This window comes from Peromyscus leucopus, chromosome 17 (genome assembly GCF_004664715.2).
Source record: "Peromyscus leucopus breed LL Stock chromosome 17, UCI_PerLeu_2.1, whole genome shotgun sequence".
Lineage (NCBI taxonomy): Eukaryota > Metazoa > Chordata > Mammalia > Rodentia > Cricetidae > Peromyscus > Peromyscus leucopus.
The window spans coordinates 31,115,420-31,130,950 of record NC_051077.1 but is presented as its reverse complement, the minus strand read 5'-3'; the positions used below and the strand labels follow the sequence as shown (position 1 = coordinate 31,130,950).

The following is a 15,531-nucleotide window of genomic DNA, read 5'->3' as shown; positions in this document are numbered from 1 at the left end:
ACAGCTCTGTGTGACTAGCCCATGTCTCTCAGACCCACTCTGCCAAGCTGCATTTTAAAATATTGTTGTTTAATGTCTTAAAGTTTATGAGTCACTCTCTTCAGCAAAGAACAAAACTGGACTTGTGCTCAAGGAAAATGAGTGAGGCCTGACGGCTTCAGCTGTTTCTCCAACTCTCCCCACAAACCCCAGGCTGGAGGAGACAGCCAAAGGCACGTACCTATCTTGATGCCGCTCAGAGGGGTGTTCTAGAATATTACTTTAGCTATGTAAAGGTGTTACATTTGTCTATGCTGTGGAATATTGAACTGTGCAAAGGTATGTTACATTTGTTTCTGCTACATTTGTTTAATTATGTAACGATGTGTTGCTATTTTACCTTGCCTGCCTAAGGCACCTGATTGGTCTAATAAAAAGCTGAATGGCCAATAGCTAGGCAGGAGAGGGACAGGCGGAGCTGGTGGGCAGAGAGAATAAGTAGGAGCAGAAATCTAGGCTAGAAGGAAAAATGGAGAGAGAATGAATGGAAAAAAAAAAGAGAGGGATGCCTGGAGCCTGACAGACAGACACAGAGTAGGACATACAGAATGAAAGAAAGGTAGAAAGCCCCGAGGCAAAACGTAGATGAAGAGAAACAGGTTAAATTAAGTTATAGGTGTTCTGGTGGGAACTCCCCCTCAGCCCTGGCACCCTGGCATCCCTATACCCAAAGAGTCTGGAACGTTCTGGTGGAAGGTCCACCTCCACTCCCCTCCCCCGTCTCTTTCCCCAAACCTACCCCCTCAAAGCCCACCAAACACAGTTCCTCCCCAGAGACGCTCAAGACCACTCCAATAGGGTATTTAAACTGCATCCCAGAAAACAGAAACGCGGTTTTCCGGTCTTTCGTCCCAGGCCCCTCTTTGGGGGGCTGGAGAATCATCCAGGAATGCTTTACCCTTTAAACCCGGGCTTTTTCTAACTCAGTCTGATTTGGTTTGATTTGGATTACTGCGTCGGCGAAGAGGCCTATCGGGGTGCAAAAACCTTTCAATAAGATCTAGTGGGACAAAGCCAGGCGGTGGTGGCGCACACCTTTAATCCCAGCACTCGGGAGGCAGAGGCAGGCGGATCTCTGTGAGTTCGAGGCCAGCCTGGGCTACCAAGTGAGTTCCAGGAAAGGCGCAAAGCTACACAGAGAAACCCTGTCTCGAAAAAGAAGTCTCCGTGTCGTGATTTGGGAGCTGGTTACTGGTCCAGAGGAAAGCCTGCTCCAGAGGGGTGCGAGAGTGAAGCCCTGACGAGGCAGTGGCTTCTCTCTGCCATGAGTGATGGAGGCTGTGTAGCCGTGGGCTCTTCCCCCATCACTGCCTTCAAGGAGATGGCAGGGCCTGGAGTGTGGCCATACTTGGCACACACTATCTGACTGGGAAAAACTAACAGCACTGGGGGAGACACTTATTCTAGATTAAATTCAAGTCGATGAGAAATGTCCAGAATAGACGATTCAGTAACTTGAAACTAGCATACTAAATGTATGTAGAAGGATTATAATGACAATGTAAAGACATCTTAAATGTAACAATATGAGCCCAGTGGTACTCGGAGCACAAGTGATCGGTCCAAGCATTACAACCTCAAAGGACTTACTTATACTCCAGGAAGGTTTTCTCAAAGACAGACAAAATAACATCCAACTCCATGATGTCACCACGTCTCTTTCCTTCTAGACACCAAATATGCATACTTTCGGAAGCATCTAGAAGAGTAAGCACATGTCAGTTTAATAGACTCGTTCTCTGTAACCTGGCTCTAGGTCCAGGACTCCGAGCCCTGAACAACAGTAGCCCTACCAGGGTTTAGAAACAGCTAAAAGCACACTCATTTCTTCCTGTTCCAGGCCAGTCTAACAAACCCCTCTGCTGTCACTCTCTTCCCGCGTCACAGCTTGCCTTTGGAGACAGGCTCTCACACGAATGTGCTCCGGAGTGGGGTCTCATTTCAGCTTTATTGAACTCTATTACACTTGTCCACATGACACTGCCGTTTCTATTCTTAGTACCATTTTAAACTGTGCAGTGTATAGCAGGAGTTTACAATGACTTGGGAAATTGGGATATGTCTATCTTATGACTCAACAACTTCACTCTCTATTCCTCCAAGAGAAGTAAAAACATGTTGACAAAATGGTGCACCCGAAGGTTCACGGGCAGGAGGCAGTTCATAAAGAGGCTGGAGCCCGAGCTCCATGTACTTTCCTAGGACGGGCAAGGCCAGGAGCTCAACCCCAGCACTGCACGGGTTAAAAAGATGAAAGAAAGAGGGAAGAGGAAACAAAAGGGGGTGGGGTGGGGCGGGTCCCCAGGCTTTATTTATCACAGCCAGGTAGTGAGCAAGGACACCACTCACAACAGGAGGAACACATTCTCAAACAGACTACCGCGTACAGTTCCATCTATACGGGACTTCATTTTCATTATGTCTAAGTGTCTGTGTGAGTGTATGCAGGTACCCATGGAGGCCAGGAGAGGAGGGCACACATGCCCTGGAACTGTTGTACACTGCCTGATGTGGGTGCTGGGAACTGAACTTGGGGCAAGTAAGAAGGAGAGGGGAGAGAATGGGGTTGGATTTTATCAAACTATATTATATGCATGTATTAGTACGTATTTTTTTTTAAATTCATGATAAAATGATAAAAAAGGAGAAATGTTGCTCCAAAGTCATAATTTCTTAAGTGGCAGTTTTAGCCAAGATGGTGGTGTAGGCCTTTAGCTCCAGTACTCTGGGGGAGAGAGGCTGGTGGATATGTAAGAGTTCCAGGACAGCTCGGGCGACACAGAGACACTATCTCAACACGCCTGCCCCTCCCCAACTACAGTTTGCTCTTTCAACAACCAGGACACGTAAAACAGGAACTTTTAGAGACACTCCGCAAGTGACAAGGATAAAGCGCCACTGTACCCGGGTCTGTGGCTTTGCTCCCTGGTTTCTTCCTTCTGCCAGGAGACAGCCTCACTTCCTTCTGAGTTTTCTACCAAAAAACAAAATAAGAAATGGTATAGCTACGTAGGGAAAATCTCTTCTCTAAAATGTAAAGAATTAAGACGACATTAGCAAATCATCAACTGCGCTCAGCTCCAGTTCTTATTTCGTTCTTAGGAAAGGTGAAGGACAGCCTTCGGCCAAGGGTTCCGGGACACGGGGCAACACACAACACTGTGAGGGGCTGAGGTCTCCATCTGTGCGAATGCTGACGGGAACGTGCCTAACAGAGGACAGCCACAGAAGCATGCTGGGAAACTCCCGGGTTGGTGGGAGGCCCACTCGAGAACCCCTTCCTAACAACGCCTGAAACCAACTCCTCGTGGGATTCACCAGGAAGAGCACAAAGGTTGCGGTGAGAAGAATTCCAAGATGACTGGCAGGCAGAATTCCCGCCCTCCCGAGTGTGGGCAGCACCCGTGAACAGGACGGGATCTGTTCCCTGGACTCTGTGTGGGTAAGACACCACTGTCGTAACCTGCAGTCTTGGGCTGGCTGGCTCTGCACATGCGGGCACCATACTTCAAGGGCCACACATAGAACCTGCAGGAATTGAGAGCAGCCTCAACCTCCAAAAAGAGAGAAATGAACTCAACTCTATCATCAACTTGAGAACTCTTAAGGAGAAATCCAAGCCTCACCTGAGAGGTTGGTCCTGGACAGCCCTCGACTTCACCCTTATACACCCGGAGCAGAGAAGCCAGCTAAATTGAAGCTGGACTCCCAGCCTTCAGAAACTATGACAAGATAAACGTAGGTGTGTAAGTAACTAACTTTGTGGTAATTAGTTGTGAAACAATTATAAACAAATAGAGAGACCGAGTGCCACTAAGTTAGATACTGGGAAAACGTCTTAGGCTTTCTATACTCTCACCCTAGCAAAGGATAAAATCAAGCCTGTAACTTCAAAACAGCAGGCAAATGTCCGGCTGAGTTCAGAATAGCCACTCACAAGACAGGACAGAGAACTCAGTATCTCCAAACAACGGGGACTACATTTCAAGTTCTAGTCTAAACCGGACACACGAGAAAATGTGACCCTGAGTCAAGACAAAAACAGACCGAAGAGAAGTTGACCCACAGATGACCCAGACAGTGGTTCAGGAAACCAAGGCTGAAGCAGTGGCCATCATGACTACGAAGGGAACAACAGTCTTAGCAGAGAACCTCCTGGGGAACAGACGTGACCACTCAAGATTACAGGCAGCCCCTACCCCCCAGCCCACCCCACCCATCCCTGTCCCCAGCAAGGGGTGTGTGTATGGGGGGGGGTGTGTAAAAGCATCCTTTGTCCATTCCAGCTTCCAGGGGCCGTGACTGGTGCCATGGATGTCTCACCCACCCTCACATCACCCTCTGTGTCTAATCTACATCTCTCTTACAGGAATACCTATGATGATATTCGTGGTTACACATGTAATTCACGAGGGTGTATCTCTGGCTACCAATATAAGCAGAATTATTTATCTAAAATATTCAACCAAATAAGTTAATAAAATATATAAGAATATGAGCCAAAAGATACTATATTTCAATGACCTCAAAAACAAATTATGACCCATATCATTTCTTCATAAGGAAATGAATCAAGAGGGTATATGAAGACTTTGCTACAAAGAAATCCATGACTGAGCAGGTTATACTTACACACTGAGGAAAACACACACACACACACACACACACACACACACACACACACTAGCAATTAACAAGAAAACAGGCCATGTATTTGAAAAAGAGCAAAGGGGGTATATAGGAAGGTTTGGAGGGAGGAAAGGGAAGGGAGATGATGTCATCATATTACAATCTCAAAAATATAAAGAAACTCATCAAAGCACCAAAATTGCAATTTCCATCAATCGATACTATGGGTACCCATGAACAGAGTGCAAACACTGGTTAAAATGATGTCATGGAAAGACTGTGGAGCACACACCAGGACACAGATGTTGTTCTGTAGATAAATTTTTCTTCCTTTCTAGATCTTCTAGGTTTTCTAAAGGAAACATTGCTTTCTGTGATAAAAGCTCTACACTTACTTTAAAATTTTTATTTCCTCCTTAATCTTTTTTGTTCTTTTTCTTTTTTCCTTCCTTTCTCTCTCTCTCTCTCTCTCTCTCTCTCTCTCTCTCTCTCTCTCTCTCTCTCTCTCTCTCTCTCTCTTTCTTAAGATTTATTTATTATGTATACCATGTTCTGTCTGCATCTATGCCTACAGGCCAGAAGAGGGTGCCAGATCTCACTACAGATGGTTATGAGCCACCATGTGGTTGCTGGGAATTGAACTCAGGATCTCTGGAAGAACAGCCAGTGCTCTTAACCTCTGAGCCATCTCTCCAGTCCCCCTTAATCTTTTTTTTAAGATTTATTTTTATTATTTTCTAATTATGTGTATGGGGGGAGAGGTGTGTGTGCACATGCAAGCAAGTGCCCAGAGGTCAGAGGTGGCAGAGCCCCCTGGAGCTAGGGTTACAAGCAGCTGTAAGCCTCCTGATACAGGTACTGGGAATCGAACCCAGGTCCTCAAGAAGAGCGCTGAGCCATCTCTCCAGCTCTCCTCCTCCTCAATCTTTCTAAGGAACTTTTCTCTCAGAGGGGCGGACGGCAAACACTGCTCACCCGCTGTCTTTGTATCGCTGGAGTCTCCTCTGCAGTGGAGGGCCGAGTGCTGTGGGGTCTTGTCCTCTTAGGAGTGGTTCGCGCGGCTGGCTTCACAGGGGCTGCCGAAGACGCTGCCGGAGCAGCCTGGTGCTGTTCTCCTGCTCTCTCCAGGGACCCCACTCTCCTCCTTACATCATCTTCGGAGCTCTCAGACTCGTCGCTGATGGGATCCAGCCTTCTCCTTGGCTACGAAGGAAACAGCACTGCCAGTTTAGAAGACACAAACCTTAGGATTCTTATAATGTCAGGGACCACGGAATCCCCATCTGTAAACATCAAAACTGCACATGACATCCAGAAGACAGTACGATCAGAATGCCAATGAATTCTCTCTGCCTTTGTAAGCCACAACCTGAATACATTTTCAGAATGCTGCAGAAACTGACGGGTAAGTAGAAAGCTGAGAACTCTCTCTTAACACTTGCAGATATAAAAATCTTTTCCCTGGACTAGTCTGATAGTGCGGCAGGGAACGGCACTGGCCACCAAGTCCGAGTTCAATCCCTAAAACCCATAAGGTCAAAGTGAAGAATGGACTCCCACGAGTTGTCCTCTGACCTCTAAACACACTGTATCACGTACATGCCCACATACATACACACACAAAACAAATCAATACCTTTTTTAAACTTCCTTTATTATAAAAGAAATTTCTCAGACACTTCTGTATAAGAAAATACTGCTACGGGACGTTTTTCTCTATTTGCATCTACTCCAAGTAAAGTATGAAGTTCCGTACGACTAAAGACAGAAGAAGAAACACCCCACATACCTTTTTCGCACTCATCTTCACAGACTTGTTTCCACCTGCTTCGTTTGCAGAGGGGTCCACACTGCCAAACAAGAAGTCGTCATTATCCTGCACAGAACGTGTTCTATACGCTGCTTCAGCGTGGAAACAAGTGGGACGTGAGGGGGTTTCTACCTGACATGGCAGCTCTGTCACCTTTCTAGATTTTTCTGGCCATTTCTTACATCTGCTCACATCACTTTTCCCTAAGTGACTGAGTAATCACGGGCCAATGTGATCAGGTCCCCCAAGTCACTGGCCCCATGGCTGGGTCACCGCCTGCTGCGTGTAGGACCCAGAAGGTCCTGTGCTAATCTGGAGCCTTGGGTAGGCAGACAGAGGCAAATGGGGGAGTGGAAGATTTCGCAGCAACACCTAAACCTAGAAGCATCAGATCCAGCAGAGGTGGTCTCAGATGCAAGGCCTCTCCATGACAGACCAGCTAGCCAGGATGCTTGGGGCCAGGGGGAGAGGGAGGGAGGAGGGAAGGGAGAAAGGAGGGAGAGATCCAAGAACAAGAGAGTTGAACAACTTAGGGAGAAGGTGCCAACTGTCACTGAGGCCTCTTGGGGTCCAGGGACATGCTAAGGTCTCCCCATGCCTCCCTGACTTTCTTTTGTACTTCTATAAACCCTGCCTTATTTCCTAAGTCCTTCCTTTGGTAGCAGGACCACTAACCCCATCTATCTAGAGACCATGAAGCAATCCCAGGCCACTGTCCTCCAGCACCAAGATCTACTGGTGTGCTTCTCGACTGTGCCTCAGACCCATCCACTTCCCGTCATCTCTGAAACAACCACCCCACCCTCCCCATCCCACCATGAAAGCAGCTCGCAAACTGGTCTCTCCAATGCCCCTGTCCCTCCCACTCACATAAAAGGCTGGCGAGCACCCAAGTGCCGACTGGGGTGGAGACAGGGGGTCCCGGTGGCCCCTGGCCTGCCACTGGCTGAATTCATGAGGTCCAGGTTCAGTGACAAACTGTGACTCACAAAAGTAAGGTAGGAAGTGATAGAGGAAGACAGCCAGGGTCATCCTCTGGCCTTCGTGTGTGTGTGTGTGTGTGTGTGTGTGTTGTGTGTGTGTGTGTGTGTGTGTGTGTGTGTGTAGTGTAAGAAACTGATAGCTCTCACACATATTATTAACTATATAAGATAAAATGGAAGATCCTATTTATAGTAACTGCCAAACGGACAAAAATATTGATAAATAACCTTGGAATAAACCCAAGAAAGAGTCAGAATCCAAATGAGTAAACTTAGGACATCACCAAAGGTTGCAGCGCCCTTGACCCCAGGAGCAGACACTGCAGCGTTCATCGCCACAGACACCTCTCCTCCGTCTAGATCTTAAATCTGCCACCCAACCAAAGAGACGGCATGCTAAGGCACCTAGGTGCCTGTCATAGTTACGGTAAGTAATAACAATTACAGAAAATTAGGTTTTAGGAGTATTTGTTTTGTTTTTTGTTTTGGTTTTTGTTTTTGTTTTGTTTGAGACAGGGTTTCACTGTGTAGCCCTGGCTGTCCTGGAACTTGCTTTATAGATCAGGCTGGCCTCGAACTCACAGAGATCTTCCTGCCTCTGCCTCTGCCTCCCGAGTGCTAGGATTAAAGGCTGAAAATTATGTTTTTATGCAGCAATTTTTTGGAGGAAAATCATAACAGGTTGGTTCAAAAGATTCCAAAATGACTTTGTTTGTTTGTTTGTTTTTTTTTTTTTTTTTTTTTTTTTTTTTTTTGTTTTTTTTTGTTTTTTAATATCTTACTAGATCATTGTAAGCATGATCACAGAGACCGACTGCTCTTAAGGTGCTAGACGGCATGTGTTTTATCTATGAGACCGTTACTGAGATGGCCGTTATGAGCACGTGCTCTTCCTGAGGACCTGATGTCAGGTGACTTACACAACCATCTGTAACTCTGTGGTAGTTTGAATGTAACAGGCCCCTATAAGCTCATTAGGAGTGGCACTATTAGGAGGTGTGGCCTTGTTTGAGTAGGTGTGGTCTTGTTGGAGGAACGATGTGACTGTGGAGGTGGGCTTTGAGGTCTCATACATGCTCAAGCCATGCCCAGTGAGCCAGTTCACTTCCTATAGCCAGCATATCAAGATGTAAAACTCTCAGCTACCTCTCCAGCACCATGTCTGCATACACACCATCATGTTTGCCATGATGATTGATAATGGACTGAACCTCTGAACTGTAAGCCAGCCACCCCAATGAAATGTTTTCTTTCATAAAACTTTTGGTGGTCATGGTGTCTTCACAGTAATAGAAACTGTAACTAAGCCACTCTGGCACCTGGGGATCCAATGCCTCTGGACTCCTTGGGCACCTGAGCTCACTTGCACATACCCACACACATAATTAAAAATAATAAAAGTAAATCTAACCCTCCCGAAACCAAACAAGCAAACCGAAAGCCCCGACTGCTGGAGACGGAGCCGTACCTTCTGCCTCTTCTCTTGCGTGAGTGGCCGGAGAGGCAGAGGACCCGCAGGGTCTGGACAGTTCCTCTTCAGCATAGATAGCAGTACTGTGCAGAGGAGGGTCTAACGGAACGACACAAAACAGCACATTTAACGCGGGCCCTCTGGGGAATTAAGTTATATTCCCCGACAGTGGACACAAGGCCATCTTTGTTTAAATGGCTGACAAAGTCAAAGTCTGTTACACAAGGCACTTCGCAGACAGTGTCTATCTCCTACTCCAGCAGCGGAAAACATAAACCTTATTGCCAATAAAAAACCACGTTTTCAGGGGCTGGAGAAGTGGCTCCGGGGTCGAGAGCACTGGCTGCTCTTGCCAAGGACCTGGCCTTGATTCCCAGAATCCACAAGGCAGCTTTTAGCCTTCTCTAACTCCAGTTCCAGGACATCCAATACCCTCTTTCTGGCCTCCACGGCCACCAAGCATGCACACGGTACAGACATACATGCAAGCAAAACACTCATACACACAAAATGAAATAAAGCTAAAAAACTTTTTAAAGACATATATTCAAATTGTATATCTATGTTCTCATGTATAGTAATAGAAATGTTTTCGTAACCTAAGATAAACATGAATGGGAAGACTGACATGGTCTTTCCATAGCACTCTGCATTATCGTCTGTACAGCCGGGAGGCCACTGCATTAGTTACTAACTGCTCGGGTTCACAGTGCGCCCCCCTGACTTCATTACTCACAGAGCGCCGAGCCAGCATTTGAGGGCACTGGGGAGGACGCCTGTCCTCTCTCACTTCCCTTCCTCTTGAGCTCATCTGCACTGCAAGAACCTTACACTAGAGCACAAAGGGAACCTGAATGAAGATGCAGGAGACAACCGGGCCTTAGGGGAAAGCGGGGAAAGAAGACGCTAAGGTGCTCCTACCTGGGGGGCGGGATATGGTAGGGATGGAAAACCTGAAGGGACAAAAGAGGTGACCAGTCCCAACAGACTTAATTGCTGCAAGGGGAGCTGGGAAGAGCCAAGCAACCACATTTTTTTTTTTTATTTTAGTGTTCAAATGCTAGCATGATGTACAAACCTAAAAACTTTCTTCCCCAAATAAATAGCAGCTTAAATACTGAACATGTCAAGTGCATGATCTTAAGGCTGATAATATATTCCATGATGCCCTCCACCAAGCAATGGGATTTATTTATTCTGCAGCTGGGGCTGGGGGTCATCAGCAGATGCACAAAGACAGATAAATCCAAGCTGAACTTCCACAGGCAGCCGACTTGACTGAAGATTTACAACAGATCAGGAGCACACCGAGAAGACACTTGACAGCATTATGGAGACACACATACAACCACTAGATACACTCACATCCCTTAGATAACTATAACCAGGAAGGGAGAAGAGGAGAGAGAAAGAATGAAAGGAAGCAGAGAAAGCCCAAACCAGCAAGTCTGGGTCAGCCAGGAACTGAACCATACACATCAATGTAAGACAGAGACTGGAAAACAGCATCGAGGAGTCCTCACAAACACAACCCTACAACTACGACACACCCCAGTGCCCCCACCTGTGGGTGCCTGCACAAAAGTGAAGCGGGACTCAGACCTCTGCACACCAAAGCTCCACGGCAGAGGAGTGGCTGATGAAGTCCGCTTTCTCTCGCTGCTGTGTTTTTGACAGTGTGTTTGAGTCATGCAGCCAAGGCTGTGTACTCAAGCTTGACTTTTGACTTCTGACTATGACTACAGTGTGCTACCACATTCAGCTGGAATCGGGTTCACAAAGACAGTCCTGTACCATATGCAGGATCCTGGGCCAATCCCAGCACAACAGAAAACAACGACAAAGCAGTACTGACACATGATGAAGTAATGAACAAAAGCAATAGCTGAATAAACAGCATACAAGAGCACAAGTGTGCTGCTAGTTTATGACAATTGACACAGCTGAAGTATCTGAGAAAGAGCAAGAGCCTCTAAGGCTCCAAAAATGCTTCCATAAGATCAGGCTGCAGCAAGCTGTAGGCATTTTCTTTTTTCTTTTTTTTTTTTGGGAGCTAGATTGAACCAGCTTTGTGCTTGCCAGCAACGCTCTACCACTGAGCTAAATCCCAACCAGCATTTTCTTAATTGTATTATAGCCCCCATTGTTTACATTCTGGCTGGTTCTGGTTCTATAAGAAAGCAGCTGAGCAAGCCTGAGAGCAAGTCAGTAAGCAGCACCCCTCCATGACCTCTGCATCAGCTCCTGCCTCCAGGTTCCTGTCCTGTTTGAGTTCCTGTTCTGACTTCCTTCAATAATGGACAGTGATGAGAAGTGTAAACCAAACAAACCCTTTCCTCCCCAAGTTACTCTGGCCATGGTGTTCCATCACGGCAGTAGTCACCCTAACTAAGAGAGCAAGCATCGGATCTTCCTCTTCTGTGAGGTTCCTAGAGTTGTCTCATTCACAGAGTAGTTGCCGGGGGCTGGGGTGTGAGAACGGGGAGCTATTTAGTGGCTGCAGAGAGTCTGGGTTAAGGAAATTGAGAGTTCTGAAGATGAATGGTGAGAGATGGCTACTCAGCAATGTGAATGATCTATCCGTCGCAGACCTGCACGTTTAAAACCAGTTAACATAGTAAATTTTGTGTTGTAGATCAACTCTCTATGCATACAACACCACAATAAGACATTATTTTATACTCACTAGACTGGCTAGAATAAAAATGTCAGAATGTTAATTCCAGAGTTTCTATAGACTCAATAATTCACTCAAACACACACACACACACACACACACACACACACACACACACACACACGCACGCACATGCACACAAACCTTGACCATGAATGTTCATAGCAGCATTATGATCAAGAAAAGGAGAACCCAAAGCCAACTGAGCATTATTGAGCTATAAAATTTAAGGATGAAATAAACACAGGCCACAACCTTGAAAATGTGATGCTAATTCTAAGGAGCTCACCAGAACAGGATATATATTATATGACTCTATTTATATGAAACGTCAGGAGACAAATCCATAGAGATTGGAAGTAAATTCATGGTGTCCAGGGACCAAAGGAAGGGAAAAGGGGGCTGACAGGTGTCGGGAGGTTTCTTCTAGGCCAACAAAATGCTCTGGAATTAGATAATGGAGATGACCGCTCATCTCTCTTATCTATCAAGACTTGAATAGGAATGTAGAATACTAACCGAAGGTTTCATACGGTTCCTCTTCTTCCTCCATTTCTTCCAGCATGCTTGAGACATCAGAATTATTAGGAAAGTCAAACACGTCCTTAGGCTTGTGCTTTTGATCAGCTTTCTAAGAGTGAATAAAACCAGTCACTGAGTGCTGGGCGGTGGTGGTGCACGCCTTTAATCCCAGCACTCGGGAGGCAGAGCCAGGTGGATCTTTGTGAGTTCGAGGCCAGCCTGGGCTACCAAGTGAGTTCCAGGAAAGGCACAAAGCTACAGAGAAACCCTGTCTCGAAAAAACCAAAAAAAAAAAAAAAAATTCTTAGTTTACAAGGCTGTACAAAAACAAATAGCAGGCTACATTTGGCCCACAGGGTATCATTTACCTAAATCCTTGATTTAGGGGACGCTATGATCCTGTCCCCACAAAGAGGGCACATACCCAAAAGCTCATAAGCAGTTTTGACTGCACACAGGCTAAAGCTGCCTTCCTACAGGCCAGAGACCAGGGCTTACAGTTCAATCTAGTTCAATACACAGATTAAACCCTAAATCCCGATGAAAGACCAAAATGAGATAATCTCCTATGGTAGCCTACAAAAGAGGATATTATTATTACAGATAAGAAAACTCTGAAAGATATAAAGGATATGCAATAACACTGGCAGACAAAACTCCGAGCCTGAGGGAAAGCCTCGTTCAGAGTGTTATATGAAGAAATGCCAAGATTTGCTTTCAAGCCAACGAAGATTCCCATGCAAGGCAATTACCTCCCACAGGGAGGACCTGAAGGCCAAGAAAATCCATTCTAGACACTGATTTCCAGCCAGAGAGGCTGGAAAAAGGCTAAAGTGAGTAAAGAAACCCTCCCCCACCCCACCCATCCCCAGGGCACAATGGACAAAGCCACTCTGGGCAGTGGTGGGCAGGAAAGCCGAGCAAGATCCCCCCGTCGCACGGTGAAGGTGGAGATTCACCGCAGTGAAGGAGCATCGCCCAAGGCTAGAGTCAGGGCAGCAGGGCAGGGAGCCTGCTGCCTCAGATGGAGAAAGCCAGGGACAGAGAAGGTGGCCAAAAGTGCTCCGAAGAGCTAGTCCTAAACTTGAAAGGCAAGCACCCTCACCACACTAATTTGAAATGGCAATGGATATTTCGGAACTGGCAATCAAGAGTGTTACACAAATGCCCTTGCCTTTAACATACACTTCCTGTAGAAAAATAAAACTCTAACATGGACGGAGAGGAATGCCATAAACCCACGTGCAGCTGTTAAAAAACTGTAGCAGGGAGAAGTTACTATAAGTAAAAAATGACAATACAGAACTTTATACAACTTTTACATGATGTCAACTATCTGAATAAAATTAATGCCAATCTAGGCTCAGAAAAAAAAAAAAAGTTGGTTCTAAAATGTTAACAAAGTATGGTCCTGGCTGTCCTGGAACTCGCTTTGTAGACCAGGCTGGCCTAAAACTCACAGAGATCCGCCTGCCTCTCTCTCCCTCCTGGGTGCTGGCATTAAAGGCATGAGCCACCACTGCCCAGCTGATAAAGCACTTTATAAAGCAATCATTAACAAAAAATTGTCAAAAGAAGGCTACAAAAATGTGATCCCACAAAATGACAAGTTTTTGTTTTCAAAGGTTAAAAAAAAAAATCACATTAGCAAAGATTACTTACGTGTTTCCTGGAATGTGCTCTTCCCAGAGTGTTCTTTGAATGTTTTACACTATTAAAACACAGACGACAAAGTTCAAGTTAAAAACGGGAATTAGAAAATGTTTTAAGTCATTGGGGAAAGCGCAATAAGCTGTGATCCTTCCCAGGCAGTCCTTTGCCAAATTCTCTTCTTAGGTTGCTCACCCAGCAGAGCAGAAGCTATGGCCACAAAGGAAGCAGAATGGGGGAGGGGAGCACACAAGACACACCACCTGTAAACCATGTCCATTGTGTGTGTTACAATAAAGAGTGTGTCTTCCTATGAGTCACAGGAAAAATGCTTTTAAAAGGCTGCGCCAGGTATAGAATTTTCACAAGACTACCCTGTGCACGAGTACCCACAAACACACACTCTAATACCTGCTGACATGAGCCATCTAAAAGGCGTGGGCTTGGGATGCAGGCCAATGGTACCCTTGTTCAGCACACATGGGCCCTAGGTTTCATCTCCAGAACTGAAACGGGGTGCTAAACACTGCTGCTTTGCCTAGGTAGCTTGCTAAAAACAAGTTGCCCGAAGTCACTGCATCCCCAGCATCCCCTATCCCAGAAACTCTGGGCTGAGGCCGAGATTTCCCACTTCCGACCAATCTCCAGCTTTAGTTGACCTCAGACCTGTAGAACATCTGCTTTTGTGATAACTACAGACTGTAACTCCGGGGTTCAGAATGCTTCAGTGACTTCTGAACTGTCCCACGTGACAGACGTGGGTGTGAAAACCAGGTGTGGCAAGCTGCTTAGCCTGAAATCTTTCCACCTTTCTCTTGTCTATGCTCCAAAAAACACAAAGCAATTTCCTTCTGGCTTTGGGCTGGAGTCCGGGAGCAGCTTCCAAACGATGGAAATCTCTACGATAACCATTTATACAATCTCTGTTGTATGCACCAGTGTTTTAGGAGTGAAGGATGAATAGATTTCACTAGTCTCAAGCCTCAAGGTGCTGAAACAAAAAACCAGTAGCTTAGCAGATCAAGCTTTGAACATTTCTCTAGTCAGCTGACTTGTAATCTTTCTCCTCACTGCTCACCGACCGAGTGTGGACTGTGTCCTGTTGTACCTACAACCACCATCTTCCATGGAAGACATCCTACCCAGCGGAGACCTATGTACCCTACCAGGCTTTGGATGCACGCCAGACACTCCCAGAAGAGCCTTCGCCGGGAGATCCTAGAACCAACCTTTCAGAGCACAATTTAGTGACTTCTTTTCGGACGTATTTCTCTTTATAATAAAAAAGATGCCCGACGCACCCTGCATGTCCCAAACACTAAACAAGCGGGCGCTTGGACCCTCGGTAGAGATCTGGTTTGTCTTCAGGGTCCGTGTTGTCCATTACGAAAGCAGCTGGGTCTTGGACATTAAAAAAAAAATAAAATAAAAAAGCAATGACCACCAACCCGGAAGGAAGGGTTAACCATTTGCTGGTCACGCCAGGCAACGCTGGTGTCTGAGGTCCTCTCCCACCCAGCTCGACTCCTGGGACTAAATCCCCTCCCCACGACCCTAGGACCCGGAACTGTGGGAGCCGGTCGGCGACTCTCTGGGACAAGCTGAGCCCGTCCAGGACGCCGTGCGGGGCGGCAGCACTTACCCCGGGGACCCCGGGGATCCAAAGCTTCTCGGTGTCGCCATCCTACCGCTCCGGACGCCTCCCGCTGCCAAAACTCGCGCCCAGCTTGCCCTGTTCAGAGCAGCCAAT

The 15,531-nt window shown here is 46.5% G+C and overlaps 1 protein-coding gene across 1 annotated transcript in view; it reads right to left on the bottom strand.

The window, feature by feature from the left end:
• Window positions 1-15,531, bottom strand: part of Cenpu (centromere protein U) — a 27,513-nt gene extending 11,982 nt beyond the window's left edge. Inside the window, exons 1-8 of the mRNA XM_028881183.2 lie at window positions 15,424-15,531; window positions 13,794-13,842; window positions 12,129-12,240; window positions 8,920-9,031; window positions 6,458-6,518; window positions 5,644-5,871; window positions 2,944-3,013; window positions 1,630-1,738 (exon numbers count right to left, since the gene is read on the bottom strand). Of these exons, the coding sequence (XP_028737016.1) occupies window positions 1,630-1,738; window positions 2,944-3,013; window positions 5,644-5,871; window positions 6,458-6,518; window positions 8,920-9,031; window positions 12,129-12,240; window positions 13,794-13,842; window positions 15,424-15,464 (782 nt within the window). The 5' untranslated portion in view covers window positions 15,465-15,531. The remainder of the gene's footprint in view (window positions 1-1,629; window positions 1,739-2,943; window positions 3,014-5,643; window positions 5,872-6,457; window positions 6,519-8,919; window positions 9,032-12,128; window positions 12,241-13,793; window positions 13,843-15,423) is intronic.